The sequence below is a fragment of the Halichoeres trimaculatus genome, unplaced genomic scaffold (assembly GCF_033239565.1).
Source record: "Halichoeres trimaculatus isolate MK-OKI-2021-1 unplaced genomic scaffold, fHalTri1.1 fHalTri1_scaffold_7, whole genome shotgun sequence".
NCBI lineage: Eukaryota > Metazoa > Chordata > Actinopteri > Labriformes > Labridae > Halichoeres > Halichoeres trimaculatus.
The window spans coordinates 10,503,193-10,519,366 of record NW_027437185.1 but is presented as its reverse complement, the minus strand read 5'-3'; the positions used below and the strand labels follow the sequence as shown (position 1 = coordinate 10,519,366).

The 16,174-nt window shown below is 39.8% G+C and overlaps 1 protein-coding gene across 6 annotated transcripts in view; it reads right to left on the bottom strand.

The window, feature by feature from the left end:
* Positions 1-16,174, bottom strand: part of il1rapl2 (interleukin 1 receptor accessory protein-like 2) — a 528,542-nt gene that overhangs the window by 14,508 nt on the left and 497,860 nt on the right. For all 6 annotated transcript variants that reach the window (XM_074674421.1, XM_074674420.1, XM_074674424.1 and 3 more), the window contains one exon: positions 12,884-13,029. In XM_074674421.1, coding sequence (XP_074530522.1) covers positions 12,884-13,029 — 146 coding nt within the window. The remainder of the gene's footprint in view (positions 1-12,883; positions 13,030-16,174) is intronic.

Genomic DNA, 16,174 nt, shown 5'->3' with positions numbered 1-16,174 from the left:
CTTTGTTTTTATTTTGTTTAAACCAGAACAGAATTTGTAGCATTCAAAAACTCCATCAGGTCAGTAACTCATTAATGGACTGTCAGATGTCATAAAAAAAAGAAATAAATATTTCCAATTTAATACTTTTCTGTTTTTTTTTTTTTTTTTTTTTTGTGGTTTCTCTCAGAAGTCTCTTGCAGAATCATTTTTCTCTCCTGTTTGGTGATATTAATATCCAGAGAAGAGTCAGAGGATTGAGCAGCACCATCTGCTCCTCCAGGATGCCACTACGTTTTGGTGAAACAAAGGACACCACAGCTCCCACATGACTGATTAATTCTTTTAAATAAATTAATTTTAGATTTTGTCTCATTTTGTGATTACAGCCTGCATGAAGACAGGGACGGGGATGATAAAATGACTTTACTGACAGATGGAGTTTGATGTTTGTCTTGGGTAGCTTCTTCTAACACAGGGACAAGATTAAAAAAAATAGATAGAAACAACTTCCCAAATGCAAAAAAAAAAAAAAAATCTTCAGATGGCTCTTATTACTTTTTATTAATATCAAACTTTGTATTACTATTGTATAACTATTGAATTTTATGAGTTGTATTACATACTAAAACTGTTAATAGTGAATGACATGTCATCTTGTATTCATTTTAATCTAACATTGTGCCCCTTAGATTTTCTTTTTGTTTCTTCCCTGCACTTGCTCCTTTCATTTCAGACATTATTGTTTTCTTGGAGAGATGTTTTTAATGTTATTTATTTTCTATCTTTCCCTTTTGGTATTTCCGTATCATATCAGCACAAACTCAAACATAAAAAAACAAAAAAAAACAAAAACAAAAACACACACACACATAAAGAATCAGCCGCACAAACGTTTGCTCTGCTGTGTTATTCAGAACACAAACAGCATTACTGCTTTACAAGTCTTTATTGAAACCTTTTTTTTCTTTTGTATTTTCACTGAATTCTCTTGCTTGCTAACCATCTGGGGCTGCACGCAAAAGGCATATTCCTCCTTTTCAAACAAAAAATAAATAAACAAGGGGGAAAAAGATATGATGTAAGTTGAGCTTAAAAATGTCCAATTTTGCTTTTGTTTATCATTTTTCTGCTTTTCAATGAATCCTCCACAAAGCCCCCAGCAAGTTCCATTTGTCACAATTTATTCAGATGTCTGTGGTTCCGCATTTCACCACTAGATGTCTCTCCAACTCTACTTAAGACCCCACATGACCTCCTCTGAAACATAGTAACATCGAGTAGTAGAAAGGAGGGAGAACATGGGGGGGGACAGAGAGAGGGGGAGAAAATAGTGAATGAACTCAGAAAACTTCCATTAGTAACGAGAGGCATTTAAAAAGCTCTGTCTCTCGTCATCTCTCCCTCACACACACAGTTACACACACACAAACACAAATCAACGCACACACTTTCTTAGATATTTTCCATTAGTGATGACTCACTTACTGCTGTCCTTTGATATCAGCGCACAGGAAAATAGAAGAAAGACTGAACGATGAATTTTAACCGTATTAAATACAACTCAGAGAAATACTGACTGTGTGTGTGTGAGAGTGTGCGTGTGTGTGTGTGTGTGTGTGTGTGTGTGTGTGTGTGTGTGTGTGTGTGTGTGTGTGTGTGTGTGTGTGTGTGTGTGTGTGTAGGTGGAGATGACAGAAGAAATGTTAATCCCCCTCTTTCCTGCTCTTTGTCCCTTTCCACTTCACAACATTGACGTCAATGACTTAAAACACCTTTTGTCCTCTAAGTTGTTTTTTCTCCTTTAAATTTTGTACAACTGGTTTTAATGGGAGTTCATGTAGCATCTGTTGCCAAAAAAAAAAAAAATCATGACTATGAAATAAAATTGCCTCAGAGCTCTCTTCCAACATGCCATCTGTCTCATGTGTCACTTTAGAGCCGCTGTGAGGTGCTGAGATGCCTCATGATGCAGCTCTTTTTTAGGTTATCAGAAACTGAAGAAGTTGTGTGATAAGAAACTTAAAGAGGGGGTATTCAACTTTCTGAAAATATAAATATGGATGAAAAATAACAATGCTGGATATTCATGCTAAATGTGTCCAGATATTCAAACCTGTACATGTTCATATTTTGTTGAAATCCAAAAAAATGTCTGTAAACTGATCAAATAGTCTAAAACTAGCACGAGATCTTAACGAGATCTCAACAAGATCTTAACCAGATCTTCATGAGACTTGCTGAAATGATGAGGTCATTACAGCAGAATCTCCAAAACTGGTTCATCACACATTGGAGGGGCGAGCCTCAAACAATGAGGTCTATCCATTAGCTCCACCCCTGACAGGTTTCTAGAGTCTAGTGGGCTGGCCAATCAGATGGGAGGGGGTTTGTGGAGCGGGGAGCCTTAAAGAGACAGCAGCAAAAACAAAGCATTTCAGACAGAGACTGAAATTATGGTTTTCTAAAACACCAGTGAGAGAAAATGGTGTTTTTTTTATAGCTCTAAATCATGTAAAGCTTCTATGGGGTACAAAAGGGACAGCATAAAACTTGACAAAAAAAAATGCCCAACACCCCCTCTTTAAACTCAAATGACGTCCTCTTCATTCAGTCACAAATGTTGTTTTTTTTAGTCGTGTATCACCGTCACCTTGTATCATTTGTTACTTTTTTTTTTAAGGCATACGCTTTCTTCAACTACCCCTAGAACACAGGTCGTATAGGTAGCCATTAAAAAGAAAAGAAAAGGTTGAAGGATCTACTGATGAAAATTTAGCGACATCACAGGAAGCTAGAGTAGCCAGAGTTATATGACCTTAAAAATAACAAATATAGGTGGAATGGATAAAAAGTTAAAAGAAAAAAAATGTTTATCAAAGTTCTTTAAGTTCGACACTTTCCAGGGAGGAGATAAAGATCTCATCAGTCAACAACACCATCTACACTTTGTATAATCAAGTGTCTGGCATGAAATCTAGATGAGATATATTCACACACAGACTCATATCTCTGTTGGCCTGATAACAAATCTTATTTTCTGTGTCTTACTTATTCCTGGAGTCGATGCAAAATGCACAAAGGACTCTCTTTGCACAGCAGCACTTTAGTCACATGAAAGAGAACCAGAGTCTGAGAGAGCAGTTTGACTGCAGCTGTGGTTTCCACCAGGGACTCTGTGAGTGCTTATCTGAGCAGGCCTCTCACATTGTCATACCAGAGAGGAGACAGATAATGTCCACACCTCAGAGAGGCTGATGCATTTACACCTTTTCAACATCTGGCCAGAAATGCATCTGGAGCCTCCTCCTGTAGCTGGGTTGTGTCTTCATATTGATCAGAGCTCCTCTGCACTTACGCTCGGCTTTTCTGTGTTTGATAGCTTAAGCAAAGTGTAAATGGAGGTTCAAAAGAATGAGAGCCATCAGAGAAAGTGTCTATCTTGAGTCACCATCTGTCCTTCAATTCATCATCCCATCCCTCCTCTCTCCTCTCAGCCCTTCAATCTGTCTCTCTACCTGCATTTTTCTTTCTAGTAAGACTGTCATCATGGTGGCTGAAGGCAGCTCTTTCTGCTCTGTCAGTTACAATAAGGAGATGTGTGTGTGGTGTGTGTGTGTGTGTGTGTGTGTGCTGTTGGGTGTGTTTTTTATGAGTGTAAATGTGCAACACAGACACATCAATTCATTACCTTGGGTCATCGCAGGGTGAGAGCACACCCTAATTCAATCACACACACAGTGCATGAAATCAAGCTTTGATAACTTGTGCATGAAGTCAAGCTTGGATAACAGGCGCTAACTTAGGACAGCTTGTGCTTTATTTAGGTTTCATGTCGTGTTCATGCACCCAGTGGTGACCCTTCCAGCCAGAAGGCCTCAAGCCAGGAGACACTAACAGTGAGCCGGCTGGATGGCCTGGTTAGAGGACATTAATGTTGTTCATCAAAAACTGTTTCAAAAACTCATTTTAGGGTTTTTTCTCCCCTTGTTAGTTGATTTTGTTCCAGCACTGCAAAAACTGAAATCGTATCAAGTGTTTCTGTCTTATTCTAAGTAAAAATTCTCTTGTTATACTTGATTTGAACCACATTCACCTGACCAGTCCAGAAAAATGTCTTGGTTTAAGTTATTTAAAGACAAAAATGAGGTCTGAGTAGGCTCAATGCACAATTGCTTCCGCATTGGCGTGCTATGGCAAGGACATTTCTGGTTACACAAAGAAGCAGTAAAAAGTGACAGTAGACGGTGTTATGATGGCAGAGAGACGGTGTTTGCTGGCGTTGCCTCAAGTTTCTGTTAATGAGAAACCTCCAGGTATCTAGTACAACACCATGTAGCAAGTCGTATAAAGGCTTTAAAGTGTGCGTGTTTTTATTTGTTTGGAGCTTTGCAGGTAGTTTGCTAACAGTAGCTAGCCTGAGCTAGAAGACTTACTTTCGTGTTTAAAGTGGAAAGCTTCAGTTCAATCATACTTAAAAGTAAGTGTAATCATGTGTTTAAACCTCTCACTTCATGTTTGTACTTTGATGAAAAAATAAGGTACAATAACAAAACAAAACAAGCAAAAACAACGAGGCTACAAGAGATCTCCCTGAGAGTTCACTGATAGGCTACATAACTCTTTTACAAGGTATATGCTAGCAGTTAGCATACATCAATAAAGCTTTGTTTTTCCAGCAAAATAGCATTTTTCATCTATAAACACGCAAACAAGTGTCATGTTATTGCACAAGAGAGTCATTTTTAATCCATTCAACGTGTTACATAGCTCTTAATCTACCAAATCATTATGGAATACTTATTAATACAGTTTTGCAATGATATGCTAGTGGTTAGTAAACTTGGACAAACTTCGTTTTTTTCTGTAAAATTTCGACTTTCATCCCTGAACACACAAACAAGTATGGAGGTCTTGCACAAGAGTCCTTATTAGTCTATTCAACGTGTTTTAGCTCTTAATCTACCAAAAACGATAATAGAGCACTTAGAGCTAGCTTGATGCTAACGTACATTGGGAATTGAATAAAATCTACCGAGTTCTTTAGTCGAACAGCTCCTAAAGATCACGAGAAGAGGATCCATTTCTCAGTTCAGCATTTATATCACAGGTAAGGTTTACAGCGCTGGTCCCAAAAGAATGAGCCCCGTTATCCGGGAGCAATACAATTTTAGAACAGTCATTGCTACGCCTATTGAGGGGTTGAGTTAAACAAAAACACCTGAGAGTAATTGGCCAAAAAATAAGACTGACACAACTGTCTAAACCCACAGCTGGTGTCAGTTTTCAGAGAGATGTGCTATCAAAGTGTGTGACTGTTGGGTCAGAGCATGGAGCTAGGAGACTGGGTGAAAGTTTACACAGGGTCAAAGAGACCTCAGACACAAGCTGGAGACAGAAGTTAACCTTCTATCTGCCAGATAAACATACATCAACCCTGAACATGGCATGTGACTAGATTAAAATGCTAAATTACGTCAATTATTATAAAAATATATAACAGAATTCTATTAGTATGCTAGCAGTTAGCATACATCGATAAAACTTTTTCTGACAGAATATCAACTTTCATCACTGAACACACCAACAAATGTACATAATTTCCTCACAAAACATTCATTTTCAGTCCATTCAACATGTTATATCTCTCCCACACTGCACAGCAGTGGTTTGGAGATTGCTCAAAGAGTTGTCATCCAGTCTTGAAAAGGATACCTATGTACGATCACACGTAATCTCCTGTAGCGCGTAAAAAATGAAGCCACAATTAAAAACTTAATTATTAATATTAACCATACAGCAATGACGATAATGCACCGTTTTGGATGATTTAATGACAAACATTTAATATTATCATTCTGTAGCACGGCTCCCTACAGTGACTGGAAGTACCACCCAGTTTTTAACCAGATATACGTCATGCTCGTGCATAAGGCCTATTGTTTCTAACTAGTAAAAAATATCTGCCAATGGAACAAGAAAAATTTGCTTAAAACTAGAATAATGCCTTAATACAATTAATTTTTCTCGTCTCATCGGCTGATTTTTTTTTTCTTGTTAAAAGCAATTCAGACCTTATATTTGTCTCTGAACTACTGGAAATAAGACATTTTTCTGGACTGGTCGGGTAAACGTGGCTCCAATCAAGTCTAAAAAAAAAACATTTTCTACTGAAAATAAGACAAAAACATTAAAAAAGATTTAATTTTTTCCAGTGAGTTAATGTTGGCCCCATACATAACCAAACTATAAGGGCTGAGCTTGTTATTGTTTGCTGATCTTGGCTTAGATACTTATTTCAAAAAGATGTTTAATCCCAAGAAAAGTTGCTTGATCAGATAAACAAAGTGAAGGGCCTCACTGTGTTTCCTGACCATATATCGAATCATTCATCTGATCACAGAGATGAGATATACTCATTGGTGCAGGTCATACATCAGGAGCCTCCCTGTTGCCTCAGAGTCGATTTGGCCTGCCATGAGCAGTCAGTGTGAACAGCGTCAAAACATATTTGCCTTTAAAACTGCACCCAAAATGTGAGGTTGAAAACCAAACACATATCACAGTTTTAGAATATTATTTTAAATATCTCTACACCTCCACTTCAGATATCCCTGCATCTGTTCCCAACCCCTTGAACTGAGAACAAATTGTTGTTTGAGGAGGATATGGAAGTTAGATTAAAAAAGATAAAAATGAGCTAAAACAAATCACAAGCTGACAAAATAATAGCCCATTACTACTCTCTGGGTGGTGAACAGTTATCTCTGTTGTTACCAAAGAAATGATGTCCTGCTCATTTCCTCTGAATTCACGCTGATTACACAGCAGGGGGTGGAGACAGAAAAATCAGGTAGGATAGAGTTCTGAGCTCTGAGCCGAGAATTAAGGAAAGAAAAACTTTTAGAAAGAAGAAAACCAAAGTGTACATCGGAAAGACAAAGAACAGACATGGTTTATGTGAACACTCAAAGTTGTTAGAGGGATATTTCAGATTTTAAAGCTGGGTTGTACAAGTCACTTGTTTGTGATATAAGTATTTTACTGACAGGGGATGTGGATTGCTTTGTTGAAGAGGAGGCCAGAGAACCTGCATGGACACACTGGCTGCAAATGGGGTCAGCTGTCCTGTGTAATTTAGCCAATTTCATCAATCTCCAGCTCACGCACTATCCCAGATCGAAGTGTTTCCTCAGTGTTTCAATTTTTTTTTACCTGCCATCAGAAAGCTTGCTCCTCTAAACACTGTTTTTTTGTGCAACACAGTGGGGCTCTTGAGCCTGTGGCTCACTGATTAGCTGTTTGGGCCTGCAGGCTTTAATTAAGAGAGAGATACAACTAAACTATACAAGAGTGAGTCTGACGTGCCGTCAGAATCTGCCTGTTCTCTGGGAGGAAAAAGGAAGTGTAAACTAAACTCATGACCCCAAAACAAGAAAAGTACTCAGTGTAACAAATTTGACTTTTATCCATCCATCCATCCATCCATCCATCCATCCATCCATCCATCCATCCATCCATCCATCCATCCATCCATCTTCTAATGCTTATCCATGTCATCAGTGGAGACCAGTGGCCCCTGTCACCAACCACTTCCACTCCTCTGGGGGGAGGCCGAGGCATTCCCAGGCCAGCTGAGAGATATAACCTCTCCACCGTGTTCTGGGTCTACACCCCGTTCTCTTCCCAGATGGGCATGCCTGAGGCCTCGCTACACGACAACGTTTCATCTGAAAACGCTAAAACGCAGAGAAAAAAATCCGCGTTTACACAGAAATTCTGATTGACTGAAAATGCTGTAGTAAGCATGCCAGGCCTGTAGGTGGTGCCATAACTGTCTTGTCCTTGGAAGCAGCTGTTGGTAGATCTCCATCGAAGCAGAGTTGAGCCGAATCATCTGGTGTTTTGGGGAATTCAAAGTTAAAAAGTGGAGCAACAGATGCAGATTTTGTATAAAGACAGTCAGCAGATTCAGCAGATTGAGCAGCAAAAGCACAACACGGTAGTTCACGACGATTGTAACAACGGTACTGTTGTCCTGTTGTTTGCGCTTGCGCAAGGCCGAGTGTGACGTCAGCATTTCCACTGAAAACGGCTTACTGTTTACACAGCAACGGTGTCGGCAGCGTTTTAGAAAAATCCCATTCAGGAGGCCCTTTTCAAACGTTTGTGTTTTAGGTCGGCTGAAACGCTGTTTCCGTGCAAACACGAGGCTGAAACGCAACAAAACTTTTGCGTTTCACCCTTAAACTGTTGTCGTGTAAACGGCCCCTGAAACACCTCACAAACAAAACATCCAGGAGGCATCTCCACCTCATCTGGCTCCTCACAAGACAGAGCAGCAGCGGCTCTACTCCAGATGTCTGAACCTTTTCTCTGATACCCGGTGGAGAAAGCTCGTTTCAGCTGCTTGTATCAGCGATCTTGTTCTTTTGGTCACTACCCACAGCTTGTGGCCATAGGTGAGGGTTAGGACAGTGACTGATGGTATTGTCTGAACTTAACACAGCCAGAGTTGCCTGCTGTGCTGAACGCCACAGTCTCTCTTCAGACTTTCAACTTTCATAGTTTACATTAAAAAACAAGAAATGCTACATGAAAATTTGCCTTCAAAGTTACTTCTTAGCTTCAATGGGCCTCAATCACTAATACACTTGTAGAAATGCTCTTACTCTGCTCACAAGTTCCGTGTCTACACAAAATCACCGTTGGGTTCACGACACGTGCACATCAGCCAATTTTCTCCTCTCCATCGTACTGAATCAGAATCATTTTAAACTAAGGGGCATGTTCCCACAAACTGCAATCAGCATCCTACCACACCCCAATCTATCCGTATAAGGTCATCTGTTGGGTGCCTCAGGAGGAGGCGCCACAGACCTCCACATCCGGGTCATTTGTGTAAGGCACACCACATGGTGTGCATGATGTTAACCTTGTCAAAATACTCGGTTAGCTGCTGAAGCCAAAGACTGAGCTGAAATAACAAACGCTACAGACATTACAGAGTCTGCCAGGTCATCTTCGGCATCTGTTGCTTTAAATAAGATGCATAACCAAAAGAATGTCATACACCTGTAACTCACCGGTGGTAGACCTGATTAGCTTATAAGTGAGCTGCAGGTGGAAGAGCTCATACATACGAGTCAGTCTGAGAATAGTGTGTAGCTGTAAATGTAAGCATAGTTTACAATGAGATTAATGCTGTGGTTGTTGAATCGTGTTAATCATGTGTTTGAGTTGACCTCATTTGCAGCTGTTGATAGCTGAACTTTGTTGATAGCTTAGCTTTCTTGTTAGCTTTACGTTTTCCAGCCACTTTCTTCCCAACAAAGCTGGGTTTACTGGGGTCCCTCATACACTCCCAGTATTACAGGCACACACAAACACACATAATGGGATGCACGTGGACCAGGACAAACATCAAAGCCATCTGCATGGAAGTTACAGCTTTTTTTAGAGAGTACACTCAGAAACACTCACTGTAAGGTTTCAACTCCTCAGGTTCTGTTTATTAAACATTTGACTTTACAATGTGTAGTCAAACCAGAGTCACACCAAATCCCCATCAGGTCTGATCACACAGACTCACAACTAGGCTGAACGTGCAGTAACAGATACTGCTCTTGAGCTTTGTTAAGTTTCCAGATAATTACGGTGTTAAATAATGACAACCCTCCAGTTTTTATCCTGACCCATCCAGAGGTGTGTGTGTGTGTGTGTGTGTGTGTGTGTGTGTGTGTGTGTGTGTGTGTGTGTGTGCTTGTTCCAGTCTGTAAGGATCCCTGGGGTGCTAGTTAAGTATAGTAAGATAGATTTGACACCCAAGGCACTCAGCTTGAGACGGACAGGGAGAAAGAAGACCTGTTTTTAGTCCCCCCTCCCTCCCACCCTCCCTCCTTCTCCAGATGTCTCTTCTTTTCTCTTTTTTCCCTCACTTCGTCTCTTCCAATTTTCTCCTACACTCTTCACCTTCCCCATCTTTGTCTCTGGCTGTGCATCTATTATTTCTCCCTTGTTCTCCATTTGCCTGCCTTGTTCTGTCTCCCCCTGTTTCTGTGCCTGTTTATCTCCTCCCCCAATTTTCCCCGACCCTGCTTCTCTGCATTACACACATTTATTACATGTAGTGGGCGTTCATGCAATCCCCTTTTTACATACTTGGGGGAAACAGACGCTTCATCTCGTCTTCCAGCACGGTTCAGCTTTTCTCTGTTTCACTTTCCTGTGAGTCAGAGGCCGTGACCCAGAGAGGGAAACCTGGAGAGACAGGCCCGTCCTCTCTGCTAATCAGATAAGAGTCAGGGCTGCAGCAAATATTTTACAGAGGAAACTCTGCTCTCCTGTAGTTTTCAGCTGAATATTTAAAAGGGTGACTATGAAATCCTCTTTATTTTAATTTAGCCTCCATCTGTCATACTCAGAAACCTTTGCTGTGGAATATTTTTTTTAATTTTCCCAATTTTTCTGGAGATTAGCAAAAACATGATGAATTTGAGAACTGTGACATTGTTTTTATCGTTTTTTTTTTTTTAAATCAGATCAAACGTTGCTGAGAAGTTACTAAAACGTCTCTTTGGAGGCTTTATACCTCACATATTTCTTTATGACAGCACCATTATTTATCTTTATCCCATCAACACTTTCTTCAGAGTCCAATACTCTTCTCTCTCTGTAATACAATACATGCGTGAAAAATTGAAACATGTTGGAAGTGGCTGGATTTTTTTTTTTTAAATTACACTTTAACATTTTGAGAAATATGCTCGATTTCTTGCTTGTTGCCGTTAAAAGGAGTTACGTAGATTGATAATCAACCAAAGAGGTGTTTCTGTGCTCAGCTGTGATGATCACCTCCTGGGTGGCGATAGCCACCAAAACAAGAATGAAAAAGAAAAAAGGTGAGCGCAAATCCTGAGAGGCTCCAAAAGAGTCACTGTATTAAAAATAGACATGACTCTGACTTGGAAATCACTGCATAAATTCAAAACTGCTCCTAAAAAGCATCAACGATTGCTTGTTAAATCTCTACCACCCAGAAAGGAAACCACATTTAAGCATCATCCTGAAATGCAGACATGGACATAGGTATTTTCCTTAGGTATATTCAAATTGACCTGAGGCATAGTGGAAAATAATCCTGTGGTCTGATGAATTTTTGAAATCGTGGAGGTGAAACCTCTACTCCAAAGAGGAGCAGGTTCATCTGCCTTCTAATCCATCCTGATTAAACTTCAGAAAAAACACTCCATCAGTGCTCCAACATCTGACAAATGTTTGACGAGGAAGGACAATGGACATGCTGCTGGCGTCAAATTTAAATGAGCACTTATTTTTCATAAAACAATAAAACTTTCAAATTTCAATAGTTGATATATTGTATAATACTTTGCATTATTAAAGATTGGTTTAAAATTACTCATCACGTATAACTGTTTTGCAAATGATCAAATCCCTTTTTATTCACAGTTCACCTTTTCTGAAATGTAAACACGTTTGATTTGATTGTACAAATGGCATTTTAAGTCCCTGTGAGGAGTTTTAAGTGATCTTGAAGAAGTCTCCCTTCTAGATATATGCCTGATAATAATCCTCACTTTAAAATGAGATTATTAGCACCAGTATTACTGGTCACAGGTTATTTTAAATTGCTACTTGTTAGCTTCCAGTTTTAGTCGACCAGGACCAGATTGATCTACGGCACATCTAGGTCTCTATGACAACACCACGCCGGCTGATGAAGTTAAGTGGTGAAGAGAGATCTGTGTTTTCCTCTGCTAAAAACAATTTCTATGATTAATTTTGAAGTGTTGGTGGACATGGGAGTCTAACTGTCAGACAGAAAAAGGACAGAAGAGCAGAAGAAGCTAAACGGGAGAGTGATACAGCCTGAGCTAAAGTCTAATTAGCATTTAGCTCAGGCTGTATCTCTCTATAACACAGGGGCTAAGCTGTTTGTAATAATGTCCATTCCAAACCCACAGTCAGCAGTTATTCTGCAGTGGTCTGTTCAAACGTGAGAGTCTATCAATAATAGCTAACCAGGATTCACTTATGTTACACATTGCAGACATGTAATGCTGCCAGCTGAGCTAAATGGAAACGGCTACTGAACTACTTACAAACTCACAGTGTTTACTTGTTGTCAGCCTACACATATGTCTAAGCATCAGACTGCCAATGTTGCTAACATATAGCTGGCTGCTACAACGTTTGCTTGATGTCAAGTTTCAAACCATAGCGCTAAGTAGCAATACTGATAAATACCTTTCCTTAGAGCGTTGTATCCTATAAAAAGTTGTCTTGAACAAAGAAAATTTGTTTTGATCCGATCTCCATTTGATTCCAAAACGAACACACTCCTGGCTAAAAGTTATTTACGTCAGTTTCCGACCACAAGGTGGCAAGGGAGTGCAATTAAACAGATCCTCCTCGTAGCATTTTTCACACAAGTGTTGATGTTAAATTGTATTAAGAGTTATAGAGGAACCACAGTATTTTTGGCCTTCTGCCTTTCTGTACTTTTCAACACCAAAGGTTGAAGCTTATCCAAAATGAGCTGTATGAACCAGGAGTCCTTTCTGGGCTTCATTAAGCATTTCAGACTCCTCTTTGTACAGAACATTACTGTAAATAGCTCCTTATTTCCACACCAAATTGAGTCATGATTATGCTGTAAATGATGTTTTTCAGTGCCAGAGAAAAACTGACCAATGTGAGCCCAATCCTGCTTTCAATTTAATGTCTGATTACCTTGAAAGGTGTTTTCATTATGAAATAGAACATTTTCTAAGAAAAGCGACACAGTTAGATTAAAACATGAAGACAGGTTTTCTCTTGTTTGATTTCATCTCACTTAAATTGGATAAAGGGAACTAAAAAAAAGAGAAGGCAAGAGACCTACCTTTTTTCTGCAGTATGGCACTCCCGCTGCGTTTTCCTATGTGGTTCTCCACATAACAGGTGTAGTTTGCCAGGTCTGACTCCTCTACAGCATCAAAAATTAAGGACAGCTGCACCTCCTTCTCCCCCAGATGCTCCCTCAAAATCCTGGACAAACACACAAAGAGAGTACAAGAGACAAAGTCAGAGGGATCATCCTTTTTTTTAGGAAATGAAGAACTTAGAGACAGAAATAGAGAACATACACACCTGAGACAATAAAAACATTAAAATGTGACACACAGACAGGAAGAGGAATGATAAAACAAGGAGAGAATAGATCACTTTATTTTGAAGAAACCTCATGGTACATGAAAATTACTCCATCATTTTAAGATGACTGCAGCTGTACAAAACCAGGAGCAGGTGATTACAGGGACAAAGGGAGGCAGACTGCATGTGAAGCAAGGATTGGCCACAGCTGGAAAAAAAAGATTTCTCCTTTTGGTGAGGTCATACTGCACAAAAAGCCTGCTGGGTGCTGGAGGATGGGGGTCTGAACTGAGTCCCAACATGGACACATAAGCCTGATTAGAGGTCAGGTTTGGCTGTACCCAATGGACCCTGAAATCAAGGAACTGTGCTGATGTTGGAAATTCAGATGAGTCAGCCGAGATGATCCAGGATCATCAGAGGTGAGGAAATTTCTAGCTCTATTCCCACTCCCAACTCCAGATACCAGACAGTGATGGTGAATCTGTGCTTAAAGAATACAAAAGACAAAGGCTTTGCCTTGGGAACAGGTAAGACTAAAAACCAGTGTCAGGTGCAGTGAGCCCAGCATCAGCTCTGAAACTTGTGAATTCACAGCTGGAACCTCAGAGGGAGAGGACCAAAGGAAATGAGTGTAAAGAGTGTGTGAACTATGACACATCTGGACAGGCTGATGGGTGTCACATGTGTAATGACACAATGTGAAAGCCTCGATCAGATTCAGAAGGTCCTGTGTAAGCAGCCCTTAGGACATTTTATACTAGAATCAACTGTCACAGCACAGCACAAAACAGTGTAAACCCCGAGTCTGGGAAGTACGACCAACAACAGAGACCGGTTGTTAAACCAAATATAAGCTGAAGAACGCTCACAGTTAAAGATCGAAAAAGATTAAAATTCACTTTGAAGACAAAACCACACGAGCAGAGAAAACTAGTGTGGAAATAATGATCACATTTTGTTCTGATAATATATAGTGAAAAAAAAAAATTCTGCCACCTGTGTTTTTTCACTGGTGCTTTTATAAAAAAAAGAAAAGAAAAAAAAATGTTTCGCCTTGCCACAGAGGATTAGGACCGAGTTAAAAAAGTTACAAACAATAAACAAATCTATCAATAATTAATAAGAACAAAAGCCATAGATTTATGACAATAAAGTCATAAATTTATCTATAGCAATAAGCCATCAGGAGGGGGCCTGTACAAAAATGAGAACCATGGACCACCTTGTGAAGTTATACTTTAGTATAGGTTGTACTAGTAAGGAATTATATAATCTATTGGCACATCAGCGTAATTATAATGTATTATACTTATGATGATTATACTTATGACGATGTAATGCTGATGCTGTGTGCCATCTTTTCAGGATCTTAGGGATCCTTAAGGGAAAGATAGCTGAGAAACAGAAGCTTTGTTAAGAACTTTGGTACAGTCAGGAAGGTTTCCACAGATTTGGCTTTTCCCCGATCAGTAACTTGTCTGTAGAATGTTACTTTTACAAATTCAATCTCTGCAATCACAGCAAGGTGGACTGTGAGCTACAAACGCCCTTTACTCCAAACGAGTCGTCCTTGGCATGAGGGAATCTGCAATGGCCTCTCTGTGCAGAGCCGGCTCATGTTTGAATGAAACTTCTGCAGATTGCAGCACTGATAAAATATGATACAGAAATATTAAATAACTTCACCCATGAGAGGTGTAGCTTCATGAAAATCATTATACACAAGTGATCTCATGTTTTTATACGCCCATCCTTAGTTCTTTTGATAGTCTATAGCTATAGACAAAGGTAAGGAAATTAACTTTTCTTTCTTTAGCATGGCCCTAATCCTCCATAGTACAGTATGGAAATGTAAACAATCATAATATGTCAAAACCATCCCTGATTTTGTAAATATTATGAGTATAATAAGTTCAAAAAGTCAAAGTTTCCTGAAGAGCAGATAACTTGAATGGTCCCTGGGTATTTTTTCTCTCTACGGTACATCGATCCTCTGTGTTTGTGCTTCTGAGAGTGTCCATTTCTCTGATGTCTACCAGGGAAGAGCATTAAAGGTTACTGCTAAAAGCAGGTACTTCAAAAATCCCCTTTTCAAAAATGTATAACTTCCTTGTACTTGCTGTTGTTATCATCCCTTTCCAATGACTCTCCACTGATTTTAGTGTTTCATGTTTCTTTTATCTCTTCCCTCATTTTGGCCTCTCTGAAACACTTATCATCGAGATTGTCTGATCTCATTCCCATGCTAATGTAATGAAAGACTCAGAAATGACAAAAAATCATGTTAAGCATTTTTTTTTGTGCTGAAAGTATGACCTCATCTCTTGACAGATCTTCTTTCAGTTTTTAAATCTCCAGAAGCTGCCCTGTCACAGCTGAAGTTAGAGGCTACCAAAAGACAAAAGTCCATCAGCACTTCTCCCCAGGTGTACCCAGCATGACCAGGTGCACTGCTCTCTGTGGGAATGAACACCATTTTTTTATCCCTTCCTCTGTGTCCTGGAAATTGAGACCATGTTTGGCTTTTCAGTGACTCTTGTCTTCCAAAGTGTGGGACTGTCATCCTCCTAAAAACCTGGCTTTGATCCAGTGACTGTGCAGAAAGCAAGAGGCTGTTACCAATCCGCTCTGTCAGGTGTTTATCAATCAGCACAAACATGAGGTCAAGGGCGCAGACCTGTCAACACCATCCAATCCATAGATACATTCCTCCTGAATCCAAACGAGGACAGCCAAAAAGATAAGGTAGCAGCAGAAATATATTGAACATTTGACACGCAGTGGAGCATCCACAGCCATATAGGTTAGCAGACTGTGGTCCAGATTCATAAATGGAAGAAGAAATCTCATACAGGTGTACAACAGCATCAGCCGTAATCACAGATGCACCGGCCTTTATGGAGAATTCTTTGAGAAAGTTGTGCCTGTTTAGTTTGTTTGGTTATGTATGGCACAGTTTGGCTAACACAGTCTGGAAGATGGTGTGGAAGTGGCCACAGGGCAATTACGTTATGGTCATTCATGTTCCGGGGTGGGT